At 43.1% G+C, this 19402-nt stretch overlaps 1 protein-coding gene across 1 annotated transcript; it reads left to right on the top strand.

Moving 5' to 3' along the window:
* Positions 1–514: 514 nt before the first annotated feature.
* LOC311011054 (nuclear apoptosis-inducing factor 1-like) lies at positions 515–15026 on the top strand (the record flags this gene model as incomplete). The annotated part of the gene is made up of 3 exons (XM_084005764.1): positions 515–1222; positions 1338–1554; positions 14893–15026. The coding sequence occupies exons 1-3, from the start codon at positions 1022–1024 to the stop codon at positions 15024–15026; spliced, it is 552 nt and encodes a 183-aa protein (XP_083861890.1). The 5' UTR covers positions 515–1021.
* Between the last annotated feature and the right edge of the window lie 4376 nt (positions 15027–19402).

The raw sequence follows: 19402 nt of genomic DNA, 5'->3' as shown, positions 1-19402 counted from the left end.
AGTCAACGTGACTATAGTGCTCAAGCGATAGAACACAGCAGCAAACCAAAGAGGATATGTTTTATATATATATATATATATATATATATATATATATATTACACACACACACACACATACATATATACATACATACACACACACACACGCAAGGCAACATGTGGAAGGCATTATTCATTTCACCACAAGGTGGCCGCCGAGTGCGGACCTGAGCGTCATTGAACTTTTAACCAATGAGAACCATTCCGCTGTAGCGGAGGTGTGGATAAGCCAGTTGCAGCCACCGTGGACCGCGCTGCCAAGCGCTGCAAGAAGCGCCTCTTAAAAACCTGTTCCCGCGATGTTTTGGGTCATGTGATATGGTCGCGACCCTGTGACGTCTTTGCAGTCGGCTGCGAAGTCGGACACAATTCTAGCCATCATGCATCGCTTTCAACCCACAATACATCACGTTAGGTAGCGCGCTGCAGGCGGCTACATCAAGTCGAATTCGCCTAATAACAATAATATTAAATATAACAACTTTATAAACACGTTATAGTTTTGGTTTTATTTGTTCAGATCCCCAACATCACAACATGAAAAAGACAAGGCAAGTCAAAAACTTAAATTAAATCACATCAAAGAACGTATGTGAGATAACTCCAATATATAGAACATATAACAACAACTGTTTCATAAAAAGAGAATACAAGTCACAATAGTGTGAAGGTTCTAACCCAACTTTGTGTGTGCTCAGTATCGGCTATTATTGGAAGCCGCTCAGTCTGGAGGAGACAGCCGTCCAGGCTGCACACAGTGGGCCTCATTTATCAATCTTGCGTGAAAACGGGCGCAGATCTGAGCGCAGATTTGGTCTTACGACAGGACACACGTGCGATTTATGAAACGTTCGTATCTGACCAATCTCAGCGTACGAATGAGCGGGCCTTGATAAATGCGGCGGCTGAATTAGATCGTCATTAACATGTTACGCCCATAAATATTCCTGTTTCGGAGGCCTCGCCCACTGAGGTCAAACATGGAGAGACGAAACATGGGTAAGAAAAGAAACTTTTCTGACACGGAGATCGGCATCCTGACATCGGAGGTGGAACACAACAAGACAGTGCTTTTTGGCAGCCTGAAGGGTGGCATAAAAGGGGCTCACAAAAACGCTGTCTGGAAAAAGATAATGGAGGCAGTCAACAGCGTTGCCGTAGAGGAACGGACTCCAGCTGAGGTTTGAATATAATTCTCAATAACTTAACCCATGCCTAACGACTTAAATTAATCTTTTCATCCGCAGCCTAAAAGCTTATGTCTGCTAACTGATCAAAACAATTCTTTACATTTAGGTCAAGAAAAAATGGTCGGATATGAAGCTGGCCACCAAGAAACGCGTTGCTGCGTTTAAACGCAGCATCAGGCAGACTGGAGGAGGCCAAACAGACTCCAGCCTGATCTTGACGGGGACGGAGGAAAAAATTGCCTCCTTAATTGGGTCGGAGTCGATCTGTGGCATAAGTGGTGGAGGTGACACAGACGCACTCGCAGCAGACCCAGAGCAGAATGGTAACCAACAACCCCCTTTTGCTTGCATTAAAAAAATCAGACTGTACACCATTTCTTACAAATAATTAGGCTTACACATGTTACATGGGTAACATTTTTATTGTATTAAATATTTCAGAGCCAGGCACCAGCATGATGTCAGCCAGATCTGCTCCCCTGTCTATCTCTCTGTGTGTCTGTCTGTCTATCTCTGTGTGTCTGTCTGTGTGTCTGTCTGTCTGCCTGCCTGCCTGCCTGCCTGCCTATCTGTCTGTCTGTCTGTCTGTCTGTCTCTGTTTATCTGTGTGCGTGCTCCTGGCTGGGTGCTAGCTGGGTTCTGGCTGGGTCCTGGCTTGGTCTTTGCTTGGTCCTGGCGCTTCTTCCTCCCGCCGTCTCTGTCTCCAGCCCAGTAAAACCATTTCTTAATTAATTTGGCAATTTCATTGTCGGTGGCTGAAGAGCAGGCGGGGTTTCTTCTCACAGCGGCTAAAAGTGATAGTATATACAAAGACAACATAAACAGACTTACTAAATCAACTATAACCTTGGAATGCTTCATTAAAACTTTAATAGTTATTAAACTTACCCACTACCACAGCTTTTAGCTGAAGCCTGTCAAAGGCCAGCTTTCGATTAGCACCACTCCAGGTAATTTTCAGAGCCAGATCGTTCATCATGGCTCGTCTGAGGATGCCCCAAACTGTGTCTTTCACAGTTGCACCTCCAGCAAGTCCTAGAGTTGTGACCTGAAAATAGTGAAAGAGAATTACCTGCATTGATTTGCATTGAACTACCATTACATTACCCTACACCAAGGGTTTCAAACTCAAATACACTGTGGGCCAAAATGTAAAATTTGGTACAAGTCGAGGGCCGGACTGGTTCAATGTATAGAAAAGATGGTTGCTCTCTCCAGCCGGTCTACCTGTAGCTCTACAGCCTCTGCTGTTCCTCTAGATTTGGATTTTTGCCTGCGGGCCTTGAGTTTGACATATGTGCCCTACACAAATCAAAGGCAGTTTACCAATTCTTTTGTCAGTCCAGGAAGGGACTGCAGGTCTCCCTCCAGGGCCATCAGCTGCTCGACGTTTCGAAGGGGGAAATAGGAATGGTGACGCTCCATGTTGGTTGCCCCTTCCGTCCTGCTATGCATGGCAGCATGGAGGTCTTGGACCATTCTTATAATGTTGTGCTGCTGCTCGATTATTATTTCTTGCTTCACCAGCAAGTCATGAAGCAAAGCTGAATATGAGAGAAACGGGATAGAGATAGCCTAAGTTAGTTGTAATATCAAACATATGTCTGTCTGTATGTCTCTGTTTATTTGTGTGTGTGTGTGTGTGTGTGTGTATGTATGTGTCTGTCTATCTCTGTGTCTGTCTGTCTATCTGTCTCTGTCTATCTGTGTGTGTGTGTGTGTGTGTGTGTGTGTGTGTGTGTGTGTGTGCATGTATGTCTGTGCGTGTCTGGTAATTCTTACATCCACACATCTGAGTGCAGACAGATGAATTTTGGAGGCGTTGCCTTGATGACAGGTCTTGCACCTCCCAAACTGGAGCTGCCTGGGTTTCGGGGCACACCCTCCCAGCCTGTCCTTGTTGACTTGGGGTGTCAGCTGGCTGAGGCTCCATAAAATTAGCCACCTCAATGGCCTGGCGCAGTGAGGTCTCGAGGGGGGTGTTATCCTAGGCATGGGGTATGAAAGATATTTTCATGATTTTAATCCTTAAATATGACTAATTTAGACATTTGAATTACTTCTCATTTTGCATCTGAAAAATAATTGTAACACCAACAACTGAAATTGAATGAAATTGTGAGATTTACATTTCTACCTGATATTCTGAAGTCCTTCCATCCAATGAGCCCTGGGTGAGTGCAGTGCACTCCGTTACACCATTAGATGGGTGTATCGTGTATCTTCGAAATGACTTGGGGGCTTTTGGAAGTGCCCTCTTTTTTGGGACAAAGGCATCCTCCTCACTTTCATAATTATCCATGTACCTAGTTGGCCTTTAGAGACAAACATGCAATAAATACAACTGAGGATGAGAAGAAGTAAGTTAAAAGAAGTACACAGCTTACATTACATGAACATTAAAGTATGTAGCATACCCACTGCTTTGGCAAAGTAATAATTGACTGTATATCCAGTATTTCCTATTACTGTAACTAGGCTTCCCATAAAATATCAACAACCAACAATTTAACATGTATAAATTACCTCGAGATGCAAGGATATGTGCAATAAATGGGAGAAAAGTACAGTGCAGAGAAGTTGCAGTAACACTAAAACACTTACAACATTTAGCCTAGATTCACAAAATTCTTACTTGATCTTTATTCTTTTTGGTGGCCTTCCAGACTCAGCCTCAGCATCTGACTGCAGATCTGTTTGCTGCTCTGCAAGTGGCAGCTTTCTTCGTGCCTCGTGATAATCAACTGTTTATAACATAGCTCAATTTAATATTATGTCATTACTTTTTCACAAATCAGTTTATTACAGAAGTATATTTACACATACTTGCTGTGTATAATACTCTCGCATTATACAAGGCCCAGGTGTGATCAGGTTCTTGCTGGCTCTTTATGGCCCTCTGTACCCCCTCTGTTTTATAGGGGGGCCACTGACAGACACCATCGTTGACCCACAAGGCCGGCACCACCTCTACCTCCGCCGTTTCTTCAAAACTGACGATATGATACATTTTCTCTGCAATTAAGAAAAAAACACTGTCATTAACCTGTGTAATCCCTGCTGGAGAAGGGGTTTAAGTCGTCAGTAAATCTATCTCCTCACCTCCCTGTTGCCATCAGGCACTGGTAAAGTGAAGCTTGGCACTGGTGACCCCAGCCATGTCAAAACCTGTGGGTCTCCAAATACACCTGCTCCTCTTGGTGAACCCAGAGCCCTCCCTGATAACCAGGCTGAAGTGTAATCTTCAGAGCACACCAATGAGGATTAACACCCATCATCTGGCGCTGCGTGTTCAGCTCCTCCAGATTCAGTATGGCTCACCTCTGGGGCGCACCATGGACTTTCTTGCACTGCTTACTAACAAGGACTCTCTTTCTCTGCCTACCAGCACTAGTATCCAACTGCAGCATACAACAATAACTTCCTCTACTTCAACATCTCATAAACACAACAAAACACTAGACTGTTGTAACACAGGGAACTGCTTATGAACTTTGCAACACACACATCATACCATCATCACAGGAGAATTTTTTACAAAGAAACAAATTGGTAGTTGAGGCCAGTATTCCCTCCTCTGGTCTAGGGGTGGAACAGATTAAGCTTAAACAGATTAATCAAGGTGTAGTAGAGGGAAAACAACGAAGCTGCCCCTAGTCTCGAGTGGAATCCTAATATATTTCCTCATATTACTGTCAAGCCTTGCACATTTTAAGTCTGATGACAGACCTGAAACAACAAGGATGCCAAAGTCAGAAGAGTCAGAAGGATAGGTGAAAAAAATCTCCTTTTTGGTGTACTCCTTATACACTACATAATAAAACCCCTCACGCAGAAGTATATTTTGTACCAAAGCAACAGCACTGTTAATTCCAATGCAGTTATCACTACATGAAGTTGTGATAGTCACACCATCAATCAATAAACGCTTAAACTGTTTTACAGTGTCCATTAAATGAGGCACAGGTCCTTCTCTCTGCCCCTTTGCTAAAGTTATCTGTTTCTCAGTTATGGTTTCAGCACCGGTGCTGTCCATTTCTGAGACACGACGGATTATCTGACTCAAAGGACTGTGTGGTTTCCTGACCATTTTCTTTGATTTATAGAGATAATTTTCAAAAGGAAATCCAGATATGAGATCTAAGTGGCCATGAACCTTAACATCTTCACTGAGGTGGACTAAACCATGAATGTTGTACACAACAAACTGAGCACCATATAGCTGACTGAAATGGCCCACAAATGAGCACAGTAAAGCTCTGGCAAAGTCATTCATCACTAAACATAATGATGGGCTAGCTAAAATGTGAATGGCAACTGAAAGCAGCATGAAGTTCTTGTAGACCTCCTCATCCAAAACACCCCTTAAAACAACTGGACCTGTGTATAATAGAAACTGTCTCAGTTCAGTTGCTTTCCATCTCAGTCTCTCTTTAAGTGCTCTTGGTTTCCTAGCAAACTCAGCTGGAATAAAGGCTTTCAAACTGATCAGTTTTTCCGATATGACACTGCACTGACCAGCCGATATGCGGCAACATAGAGGTCCAGCACTTCCCATCCATAGATCTAAAAGCCTGCGTACTATACCAAGACATACCAAATGCATATAGTCATGAGGGAAACAGCTCACCATGCCAATATTCAATTCAGTAAAAGGTGAGTGCCCCACATGATGATCTTCATCACTACAGCACTATCCCAGAATTCTCAGGCATTTCATTTTCCAAGTAGCTAAGCTTAAGATCGACTCTTTTCAGGGCCCTCTTGCGAATGTTACACACATCACTGTATGCCATTTTGCACTGAAAACGAAAAAGGAAAATAAAGGGAATTAGTTTTATTGAATGAAAAACAAACACATTAAAAAAAAATGAATCCATGAACAATGTCAAAAATAGTATAGAAGACTTATAATCTGCTCAGTGTATTTTTTTAGAGAAACATATACTAAAACTACCACAACCTCATACTGCGGTCAAGTGAGCCGAACAAGCTTCAGTGTAAATAAAAGGCAATTTTAACAGACAGACAGACACACACACACACACACACACACACACACACAAACACAGACAGACACAAACAAACACAGACAGACACATGCACAAACAGCTTGATAGATTGCCTTGTTCGTCTTATTTTGAAAACCGGAAGTTATCTCGCTCGGTATTAAACTAGCGCTGACTTTCTCTTTTTTTTTTTTTTTTGTAATTTATTTTTTATTGATTTTTGGTGTCAAAACATTTCAACATCATTCATCACAGGTTCTGTGTGTGCTCTCCATGACATGAATAGTACGCTTGAAAAATTATCTCAACAGTACACACATACCGACACAATACCTAAAATAAATACAAGTAAAAAGAACAGTAGAACAGTTAGGGAGTAGTCTGTTTGCTTGTAAATTGACTAATGTTCTGTGAAAACAAAATCAGGCCTTTGGGGCGTTACAAAGTGAATCCACTTTTTAAAGAGTGAGGTAAATTGCTCTGATTTATGATTGACAAATGCTGTGATCTTTTCCATCTTGTAAATGTCCATTGTGATGTCCATCCATCCATTTAGAGTTGGGCTCTCCTGCGATAACCACTTCCTGGTTAAAGACTTTTTAGCTGCAACCAACAAAATGTAGTTTTGTATTTGTCCTTTTTCAACCAGGCCATGGGTAAATTCCCAAAGTACATAGTCTTGATTTCTGAGGGCAGAACATCTTTGAAAATGGATCTAATCAAGTTCTTCCAGTTATATTCCCTCCATTTCTGTGAACTAGAACATTTCCAATGAAACCTCCACATTATTGTCCATTCCTCTTCAGATACATTCACCCCACCTTCTTGTTCCCATTTTTGCCTAATGTATAAAGTTGAATGTGTTTTAAGATTTGACAGCATTTTGTACGCACATGAAATTATTCTCCCATTTACATCAGAGTTATATGCTTTCCTAAACATTTCTATCAAGTTAACATTTATCTCCAACACATTTTTCATCGTCATATTAACATAATGTCGCATTTGCAGATACCGATAGAAATCCTGTTTTTCCAAAAGGTATTTCTCTTTGAGTGAATCAAAGCTGAGCATTGTTCCTCCTTTCATTACCTTACATACAGCTGTTAATCCCTTAAGTGTCCAGTCCTTAAATCTACTGTCTAATTGGTTAGGAATGAAGTCTGAGTCATATGCACACCATTTAAGAAACATAATATCTCCTTCTAATTTATATTCTTTTATGATAGTTTTCCACATTTTTAGAGTACATTTCACCCATGGATTCTCAATACTGTTAATGTAATTTTGTAGATTATTGTCTGCTATAATTGCTTGTATTGGGGTGGAACATATTTTCTCCTCAATAGATTTCCATTGAGCATTATATTTTGGGTTGCACCAATATATAATAGTTCTTATCTGTGTTGCCAGGTAATAGTCTCTGAGAGAGGGCAGACCCCATCCCCCTTTGTCTTTTGTCAGTTGTAGAGTTTTGAGACGGACCCTTGGTCTTTTGTTTTGCCATATATATCTTGACAGCATTTTTTCCCACTCGTTGAATTGGCTTTGATTGATCTCAATTGGTAGGGTCTGAAAAAGGTACAATAATCGAGGTAATATACTAATTTTAATAGATTCAATTTTTGAAGATAGGCCAAAGAAAGGGATTAGGTTCCATCTTGCTATATCTTCCTTAATTTTTTTCTGTACTGGTAGGTAATTACATTCTAATAATTTTGTAAGATCTATGGGTATGTTAATCCCACATTTTTTTTGCCATATCAATGGGTATTTCTTCTTAATATCTTCAGGTGGGTGGGCTGTAATTATATGAAAGTAATTGGGTCTTACTTATGTTAACCTTGTATCCCGACAATTTTCCATATTGTTCAAATGATTCCATCAATTTAGGTAAAGTGTTTGTCGGCTGCCCCAAAAAACACAAAATATCATCTGCATAACAGGCCAATTTATACTCTGTCTCTTTAATGGAAATTCCCCTTATATCTTTGTTTTGTCTAATATGTTGAGCCAGTGGTTCTAAATATAGAGCGAAAAGTAAAGGTGACCATGCACAGCCCTGTCTGGTGCCTCTTTCGAGGGCAAAACTGTTAGATAGATATCCGTTGACTTTAATTCTGGCCGTAGGATTGTTATACAATGCTCGTATAGTTTTTATAATTGTATCATGAAGGCCAAACCTGTGTAACACTCTGTAAAGAAAAACCCAATTAACTGAATCAAATGCTTTTTCAGCGTCAACACTTATTACTATTGCCTCAATCTTATTTTTTTGTATATAATCTATGATGTGTAATGTCTTTCTTATATTGTCTTGCGTTTGGCGTTGCTGTATAAAACCTGTCTGGTCATTATGGATCAATGTCGGTAGGAACTCTTCTAATCGTCTTGCCATAATCGAGGTAAATAATCTGTAGTCCACGTTAAGAACAGATATTGGTCGACCCACAATCCGTCTTATCCTTGCCTTCTTTTGGTATAGCCGATATGATTGCCTCCTTCCAGCTGGGTGGCGTTTGCGCCTTTCTTAAAGCCCAGTTCAGTGTGGGAAGTATAATAGGTGTTAAATCATCTTTAAATTCCTTATACCACTCTGCTGTATAGCGGTCTGCGCTGACTTTCTCAGTGGACTCATTCACCGTAAGTTCCATGACACGGGCGCACACAAAATGTTGGTGCAGATGGCTTGACTCTGCGAAGACGAACGACGGCTCACTTGACTGCAGTAACCTCATGGTTAAAGAAAATAAAATAGTGGAGATTTGCTCCTAAATATTTGAGAGAATTAAAAGCAATTTGGTAGCAAAATTCAAGTAGTAAAGTAAAAACATTAAAAAACCATTAACGAATAGCCTAATCAACATTGAAAATCAGAGGAGTGATGTAGGCTACAGCATGCAATAATTAAAAGGACTACAAGAAGTTTTGGAAAGCGAGTATACCATAATATTTAATTATTTATGTATAATTTATTTTATAAATAATCCTTAAAAGAGTTATCATAGTTTAGATGTCTTTTTTAAATCCAATGTTAGCCGGCTATATTTTATATAGTATAAATACTGCATGAAAGTTGTAGTAGCCTAGGAGTGTGGACAGCAGGTCTGAGGGGGACTTCAGACGGCTCTGTCAAGTTTACCTAGCTAGCTGCTAGCAACTTTTAATGCAAGCTAGTGTAGCAGCTTTAATGTGGTTGCTTATAAACTGAAAAACACCACTCAGACCAGGAATCAGGATCTGCACATTTATCCCCTATAGGGACAGCGAGGGACACAGTCGGTACACACAGGCTGTCAGAGCTCTCTGTCTGCTGCAGCAGGTCGTTAAATATGCAAATGAGGGTAAAATCTCCGTCAAATTTAACAAAACAAACAGCGGTTTTCACCGACCAAAACAAACGTGAATATTCAGCAGTGTGTTAGCAATGATATTGTTACGTTTATATACAGTTTAAAGGCGGGTCCACACCGCACTGACTGCCCGACTCGCGTCGGTAAATGAAGTCGGGCTACGTAATATGGCCGACTCGAATGGCGGATTACACATTTGAATCGGCTGAAATGAACGCCGACGTGGGCCGATTCGAGCGACCACACCAAGGAGACTCATGTCAAGTACTACCGAGTACTTCTGAGACTCAAGTACTGAGAACTACTAGGTTCTACTGTTTGAAAAACTAAAACTCCCACTGACTGCTCCTTTCGGCCAATCAGAGCGCACCTGCTGTCACTTCTGAGTGAGACAGAGAGAGATAGACAGACATTTTAAAGTTTAAATGGAGTTTCTAGGTGGAGGTATGCCTGAGCAGAAGATGTTTGACAAAAAAAACTACAAATCCCACTGACTGCTCCTGTCCACTGCTCCTGTCCGCCAATCAGAGCACACCTGCTGTCACTTCTCAAGATCAAAGCCACAGAGTGCCATCACCATAGCAACGGCACTCTACACGCGCACGCACTCTACGCGTACGCGCGCACGCACTCTACGCACGCTGCCTTCAATCCTGTCTCTATCGCTCCATTTCGGCTTCGCGGAGGGTCCGAACAAAAGCTTGCCACGCTCACACTGAAACTCCTATCGCCAAAATGTTCACACCGTTAGCGCCACAAGACTCTGCTGAAGACAGTGATCACTTTTATTTTTTCCTAGTTTCAGAAATGTGGACGCTAGGGCGAGTTAGAAATGCTGCTCATTTCAGGTTTCTTTGAAAATCTGTTTCTCAATTTGTATTGTCAATGGGGAGAAAAACCGATGTGGTCGCGCTTAGAGGTTGCTAGTTCAAATTCTGTAAATCTCACAGAGTTTTTGAGCACATTGTGAGAGACAGGACAAGTTTGTCTACAAAATTGGAAAATATCACGTCTGTAGAGTGAAAATTGTGGCCGGGAGGAGTTTGGAAAGGAAAAAAATCAGAAGTATTTCGAGGAGCCCTCACACTCTAAGCGATGATGTCACCCACTCTAGCCCAGAAGGACACTGTAGAAAAAATAACAATGCATCAAAATCAATGTTGCTGCCAATCCTTGACCTATCTCAGGGCCTAATAATAATAATCAATTACTACTTGAAATTTATTTTATGGAAATTATTTATTTTGCAGCAGTTTTTGGGAAGGTGACAGGTGACACGTACCTTGAACCTGAAGGTACGTGTCCACAGGGGCGATTTTAAACGCGAGTGGACGCGCCACTTCCCAGTATTGCACGCTTGGTGGGCTGCCACTAGAGGATGATTGACAGGCGCTCTCCTTCAAACAATCACGCGTACACTTCATGGCTGCACCTGATTGGACGATCGCTTTCACAGCTGTCCTCTCTGCTCCGGAGTTCACGAAGACCAACATGGCGGCTCGTTTGGAAACTTTCTCTTATTTTACGTAAATGGTTCACGGAAAGGTGTTTCTGAAAACATTTTAAGCGAGAAATAATCTATGCCGTTGCTGAATCTGTCTTTATTTTAGATCGACAACATTCAGTTTAGAAGATTTTCGCGACCGTTCGCGAGTGTTCCTAAGCGGCGAGTCGAGCCCGGCGCCTCTGATTAGCATAAAGTAGATTCGACTTCAACTTTATGCAAATGAGGAGCGGCCAACTCGCGCGCCGTCTCTCGACATTCGCCACGACGCTACCAGAATGCATTGCACGGCACTACGCGGGTTTCGAATCATGCATGCGCATGCATTTGCCTCGCAAAACCAGGCATTCTGGGATAAAAACCTCAGAAATGCTGGCGATACCTTCCCTTTGCGACATGTCACATGACTTTAAAAACTCACGGGATCTCCAGGGTACCTCCCTCCGCATGCTTTTCTGTGCAGATGGTCTCAAATAAGTGCGGACATAAGACACTCCCCTCAACGTTGCCCTAGTTGGTTAGAATTACCACGTGGTATTTCCCACGTGAGAAACTCCGTCAACAAGGGGAGTTCAAATGCCTCGGCTCGAATTCGTCAGCGACGAAGAAAGCCAGCGCCCCTGGACAGACCATATTCTTTGTGCAAAGTCTGTGAAGTTTCCCCTGGCGCGATAGTTTTTGTTATGTATAGAATTATTAATAAAGTTTAAATAAAAAAAATAAATAAAAAAAAAAGTCTGTGAAGTGCACCTGTGTTCGCATGCATTTGCGCCGATGCATGCACGAGACTTGATAGTTTCCGCCGGAACTCGTCATAAACACGTCAAGTTCCCACCACGTCAAGTCGGACACAGGTGCACTTTTTTAAAATGTATTAATAATTATATACATAACAAAAACTGTCGAGCCAGGGGAAACGTTACGGACTTTGCACGAAGACTATGGCCTACCCAGTGGCGCTGGCTTTCTTCGTCGTGGACGAAATCAACGCATTGGAACTCCCCTTGTTGATGGAGGCCGAGGAGCAAAGGTGAGGAATTTTCTGCATGCATAAGGCTTGGCTATGTGGATAAAGGTGTAATGTTGTCCCGACACCACACACCATATCGCTAGTGCATAATTTAGTGTAGGCTTGACAGATGCCAGCTAACCTATCTGTTCAATGAAACGTTAGCTTAAGTAATCGCACTCCCCAATGCAGTAAAATTTGCGCTGGTCGACTAGTCGACTAGTCCACCACGGTGGAGTGTGGTTACGTGGGTTCGAGTCCTGGCGTGTACACGTGTTAGGTGCGTGCGTGATGAGTAGGCTATTGTTGTAGTAGCCCAATGAAAGCTACCATCAGAATTGCTTTTGTAGTCATGAAAGTTATCATGTGCAACTCACTGCTATGTATGGCATTTCAAGTGCATGTTATGAACCCTCAATTAACATGCATGGATTGGAATAACTCTATTTGAAACTATTCATATGTTTTCATGTCTAATGTTGTTGTATGTTGGACATATGCAGTGCAGTACTTAAGTGTAGCTCACAGAGAAAACATTATTTTCATTCGTTTCTGTTTGTTAATTATTAACCGCTCAGGTCAAGTAGGCCTAGCCTGGTAAGTAGGCTATACCTAACAAACATTTGAATCATTACACACTACGAGCACACTCCCCACGCCTGAACAGCCAAAAAGGTAATCCATTTCCTGCAGACACATGAAGGCATATTTGTATTAAGGCTGGTGCTGTCTGTATGCTCTTGTTACCATAGTAATGTTTTGGCTGAAAATAAGATGACATTCTGAAGTATGGATGAAATATAAAGGTGAATTAAGTGCAAGCTTTAAATTGTATAGAAGGTCTTGCACACGTTTAAATTGTCTATCAGGAAACAGATACACTTCTTACCGCTCTATGTCCAAACCCTGTTCTCTGGACACGGGTGTCCCTCAAGGCTCAGTATTAGGACCGCTTCTGTTCTCACTATACACCAGATCACTAGGTTCCGTTATCACATCGCATGGATTCTCCTACCATTGCTACGCAGATGACACCCAGCTGTTCCTCTCTTTTCCCCCGTCCTCTGACACTCACATTGCAACTCGCATCTCGGACTGTCTGGCTGACATCTCTGTCTGGACAACTGCACATCACCTCAAGCTTAACCTGAATAAAACCGAACTCCTCTTCATCCCAGGGAAAGACTGCCCTCGCATGGACCTGTCGGTCACTGTCGAGGGCATCACAGTATTGCCGTCGTCAACTGCGAGGAACCTGGGTGTAATCCTCGATGACCAACTATCCTGCACCCCCAACATCACTGCTGTGGCCCGATCCTGCAGATTTTCCCTCTACAATATCCGCAGGATTCGGACCTTCCTCACAAAGGATGCAACGCAACTCTTGGTCCCAGCACTGGTCATCTCCCGCCTTGACTACTGCAACTCGGACCTTGTCTACATGTTGAGACTGTTGCTCTATTGTGATGAACAATATGGACATGTGTGCAGACACACACGTAATCTGTATGCACTGGACTTCAGCTCTCTGTACCACCTACTGCTGTAACATGTTATGTCAAATGTCACTAGGAAAAGGAAAAGTTATGTCAAATGAAAAATGCAATGAAAAGAAAAGATTCTGATTCTGATTCTATCCTGTGTGTAATGGGGGCGGGACTAGATAAGCCTTGGCTTCTCCCGCTTTCCCTTTCGGCCATGTGTATTTTTTGTTACTATGTGAAAACGATGTGTGATGATGATTTAACTGACATGCCCAAAATAAACAATAAACAACTCTCTCCTGGCCGGACTCCCGGCCTCTGCGATTAAACCATTGCAGCGTATCCAGAACGCTGCAGCACGCCTTATCTTCAATCTACCCAAATTCTCCCATGTGACCCCCCTCCTCCGTGACCTCCACTGGCTCCCTGTTGCAGCACGCATCCAATTCAAGACGATGACACTGGCCTTCAGGGCCATCAATGGAACGGCACCCGTCTACCTTCAAACACTGGTCAAACCTCATGCCCCGAAGCGAGCACTTCGCTCCTCTACTTCAGCTGGCCGGATGGTACCGCCATCGCTGAAATCAAACAAATGTCGCTCAGCAAAGTCCAGACTCTTCTCTGTTCTGGCGCCTCAGTGGTGGAACGAACTCCCGACTAATGTCAGGACAGCAGAGTCATTTGCCATCTTCCGAAAAAGGCTCAAGACTCACCTGTTCAGACTTCACCTCGACTCTACATAGCATGACCCACTAACACCCCCCAAAAAAAAAAAAAAAACCCTTACCTATAGCACTCTGATCGTAGCACTGTTGCTCTTGAAGTACTAGTTTACTCAGATGAGGACCTAACACTTGTTTTATTTTTAGCTCTTAATTTATCAGCAATGATACGTTGTGGTTTCCTTCTTTTGACAAATGTACTTATTGTAAGTCGCTTTGGACAAAAGCGTCTGCTAAATGACCTAAATGTAAATGTAAATGTACCGCGTAGTATTCCCACGAGATTCGATCCGTCCCTGTTTGTCGACTAAGAAGGTTATTGATCTTGGCATGCCACTGATCCCCGGTCATACTGTATACTTTGTTCTCGATGTCTGTGCGTATTTTTGAGTGGTATGATGGTTTATTGGAACAGTAGAGGTGATGGTGCTTGTGCATTGATGAGAGTAAAAACAGGTTTTTCCTGTGTTCATCTTCTGTGAATATATTACAAGAAGAATAGTAGATTATACATATATTACAAGAAATGTAATTTTGCTCCATACATTTCAGTGTACCGTTTCCATTTTCTTTTTAGGTACTAAACCTTTTTTGGATGGAGTTGGAGATGGAGTCCGAGATGGTGGAGATGGAGATGATGGTGTTGAACCCAAGGATACAGATGACCGAGGATCAGTGCTTGTTGAGGGTATTGCATTTGGATCTGGATGAGAACCTGAGGGGAAGGATGTGGGGACCAGAGGCGGCGGCTGCTGCTGCTGCTGCTGCTGGGTAGGTGTATGGATGTACTGGGGACCTGAGGGCAGGGACTTTGACTTTGAGGGGAGGGATGTGGGGGCCGGAGGCTGCTGCCGTCTGAGTTGTGAGATGATTTGGTCGATGGGTATCTGGATGAACCGGGGACCTGAGGGGAGGGATGTGGGGGCCGGAGGCTGCTGCTGGAGTTGCTGGAGTTGTTGGGTAGGTATTTGGATGTACCGGGGCCCTGAGGGGAGGGATGTGGGGGCCGGAGGCTGCTGCTGCTGCCGCTGGAGTTGCTGGAGTTGTTGGGTAGGTATTTGGATGTACCGGGGCCCTGAGGGGAGGGATGTGGGGGCCGGAGGCTGCTGCTGCTGCCGCTGGAGTTGCTGGAGTTGTTGGGTAGGTATTTGGATGTACCGGGGACCTGAGGGGAGGGATGTGGGGGCCGGAGGCTGCTGGCGTTGTGGTATCACGATTTTGGGTACAGGCCCTGCCAATTAAATAAAACAATTCATAGAAAAGTAATTGTGACCGTTTTTAAAGACTTTTGGAAATTGACACCTCAATTCAGTACAGGTTGCCCACCATTTGTATAAATAAGAAATGTTGCCCTACTCACTAACATTTCGCATCAAATTGCACTCCAGTATACCTCAAACTTCACTCCAATTCTGGAACACTGAATATTCTGCAAACTGTATGCCCACTGTCATATTTGTCTATCTGTTGATGTCTATGTGCACTATTATGTTTCTGTTGTGTGTAAGATTTAATACTTGCACATTTGGAGTTTGGAAACACTATTTCAATCGTCTGTGTTATTACTGTTACATGGTATAATATATAATAAAAGTTACTTTGACAAATAACTGTTATTTATGTTTGACCAAATGTTAACATTAAAAAATCCTTGTTCCGGCTTTCTTTGATCTTGTCCATTGTTCTTTGTAACACTTGAACGTCTTGTCTGCTTGTGCTTAGTCTGCACGTAGTAGTAGTTAGCACTGATTTTTGCCTTATTTATAGGACTTCTCTGACAGGGAAACGTGCAACACCTGTTGCACGACCAATCCAAAACTCTCAGGTAATTCAGTATACCTGTGTCCCGTCAGCAATAAGGTAACCAGTTCCATCAACTCATTGTGGAAACCAATACTCAGCTGTTGTGTTTACCCATGGTAATTGGCAATGTAGATTAAAACCTTTCATACCAATATAGGCTACATGCACTGTTGTGCATGAACTAGTATTTACGTCAATTTACGTTTTCTATGAACTTTGAACAGAACTTAACATATTTTGAACTAAAGAACTTGAACTACCGGTAGTTCTGATTTTCTGAATTGATGACATCCAGATGAAATGTTTATTAAATAGAGTTACTTCCTTAGTTGTGATGAATGAAAAAGGTGTGTAGGCTAAATAATATCCACAACAATATGAGATGGTAGTAATGGGCAGCTGATAATGGAGAGGATTAATTCTGAAGGATAAGCAGACATTTTCATTCCCACAGTTTTTCCTCGGTTTCTAAAAAAACTGTTAATGAACTGACCATGAACTAGTTCTAAACTGAATTGGTGAACTATGAACGTGAATTTATTCATTTTCTTTTGTATGAACTGAACTTTGAAGTAGTTCATGTGAAGTGTAAACTTGCACAACACATGAAGAAAATCATTCAAGTATTAATGTTGTAAAACATGTTTCTAAACCATTGTTAACATGGCAGACATTTGGGAATTTACAATTAATGTTAAGGTAGTAAAGGTATTGCCTGGACGCTCTCAACGACCAAATACATATATTGAAAGGCACAGTGTAAGATGGCAAGATATCAAAACAACCTATGAAAACATGTACTTCCCTGTATTCGAACTAGAAGCTCCAACTCTAAAAAGTTGCTAGGTCGACGTCTAACCCACTACACTAACGCCAACAATACTTTAAGCTGATTTGAAGATGAATAAGTAATCACAATGGAAGTCAACTATTTTGTTTGCAAACTTGTAGTTTCATTGAAAACAGTCTGAAGCCCCTTTCCCTCATAACAAATTGGGTGACGAAGTGAAAGTTCATAAAGTCGTCTACTTGTATTAAGCATAGTTTGGGAGAGGGCACGCCTCTTTGGAAGGAGTTCTTTCATTTCTCACGTGGGAAATACCACGTGGTAATTCTAACCAACTAGGGCAACGTTGAGGGGAGTGTCTTATGTCTGCACTTATTTGAGACCATCTGCACAGAAAAGCATGCAGAGGGAGGTACCCTGGAGATACCGCGAGTTTATCACCAGCATTTGTGATGTTTTTTTCCCAGAATGCCTGTGTGGCATGAGCAAGGAGATAAAGATTGCGACAACGCCACCTGCGGCAGTTTCAACCGCAGGAAATCCTGAACTTCTAACAGTTCTTCATGTAACTAAGACACACAGGTTCGAAATACCACAGGGGCGAGAGACGGTTTCAAATAAGGAGAATACTTTATTAAACAAAAATAATTAACCAAAATCCCCCACAATATTACTAATAATAATACTAATAGTCACAAATGTTAGCACTGGGCAAGGATAAAAAAACAGTTAAGGGAGAGGGCGGGGGCTTACCAGGCGGCAGGGACAAATCAAAGTAGAAGGGTCCTTAACTTAAAACACCCGTGACACTACACTCACACATCAAACGAAAGAAAAGGAAATGGTGAAGGGGACCACCACCAGGAACTGGACTGCCGCCTCTGGGCCGCCGCACCTAACCAAACACGAAACAAACAATTAAAACATGCCCAAAAGTGCTAAACAAGACTGGTGGGGAGGAAAAGTAAAGGGTTCAACACAAAAATACAAAATACTAAATAATGCAAAATAATCAATAACAATAATCAATAACACCAATCAATGAATCAATAATAATCAGCCTCAATGAGAGGGTGACGATCTTAATTGAGGAGCCCGGTAACCAGGCCAAAGTTGGCTCAGCGACTCTCGGTCGCATTCAACTCAGAATAAAAGAGTCGGTAAATCATGCGCCGGCGTCACCCGGCAAGCCAGACGCGTCCACAATGTATTAAAGAGAGGGAGCCAAAACAGCAGCGCAGATCCAGGGAACGGTGGCTGGATACGCGCCAGTGGATAACCAAGGCCTCTACAAGAGGGCACACATGATGTAGTAAACAAATATATAGTTACCATAAACATTTTTAAAAGAGTTGCTAAAAGAGTTTATACATACCACTCTGAGCTACATTACCGCTCCAGAGCGACGGGAAAGGGACGCGCTGCGCGTCAAATCGCCCAGCTGCAAACGCCAGAGAATAATGAGCTAAAAACAAATGAGTGATGGAGCCACTAAAATGCAAACAATTGAGGACATACCAAAAGGAGCAAGCAATCGCACCCAGGAAGGGCTTCTGGCGGAGCGATGCGTCCTCCACAGCCCCAGCAGCCGGTTACGCTATAAAAGCGGAAAGCGCGTCACAAAAACGCCCGTTTGATGCACACAGGAACAACGGTAAAGTGACAAAGTGCATTACCTGAACGATGAGGATTGCACACAAACAACCACGCTGGCCACACCGAACGGCCCAGTCCCCACGGGGAAGCGGAAGAGAGAAAGAGAGAGGGCAGGTGTGCGCACCTGTATATATCAAGTGCCCCGCCCCTCAATTAATGCACTCAGCAGATTGACATAATGCCCCATAATGGTAAGGAGGGAGACGACCTGTCACATCTACCCCCCACTTTTGCATCGTCGGCCCGACGATGGACAGAAAAGAAACTAGCTCCAAGGCCTGAAAATGGCAACCTGGGCATTTAACACAGGATCTAGGCCACGGCTAGCAGGATTGTTTCGGCTAACTGGCTGAGGGAGATGATAGACGTTAGGATGGTGGCCAGCTGTAGCACGAGCTGTCCTACGCAATGCCTGCTGACTAGTACTTGGCTGGTCAGTTGGGGACAACGATGAGGCTGGTGGTGAGGCACTCTCAGGTGCTGGAGATGTTGCCGGAACATGGCTGACGACCCTAGGGGTCACAACAGGGGAGCCTGTAGGACAGGGGGCACCTGGGGCAGTTACAGGTGGCAGACAGGATGATTCTGAGACCAGGAACCACTGTTCACTGTCACTGGAGGACTCACCCTCCAGTGCTGCCGGAGCAGGTAGAGATGGCGACCTTGGTGGGGGGTCGGCAGCTTCAGGCTGAATTACAGCCTTCAGCATTTCTCGATGCACACTCCGGACCTTGTGCGGGGCACTCACAGGAGCCACAGTGTAAACTGCTCCTTCGCCGACAGGGGCTTTCACAACCTGATACACCACCGAACTCCAGAGATCTTGGATTTTCTGGCGCCC

The sequence above is a fragment of the Eutrigla gurnardus genome, assembly GCF_963514095.1.
Source record: "Eutrigla gurnardus genome assembly, chromosome: 1".
Lineage (NCBI taxonomy): Eukaryota > Metazoa > Chordata > Actinopteri > Perciformes > Triglidae > Eutrigla > Eutrigla gurnardus.
The sequence above is the reverse complement of the archived record's forward strand: the minus strand, read 5'-3'. Positions and strand labels throughout refer to the sequence as shown.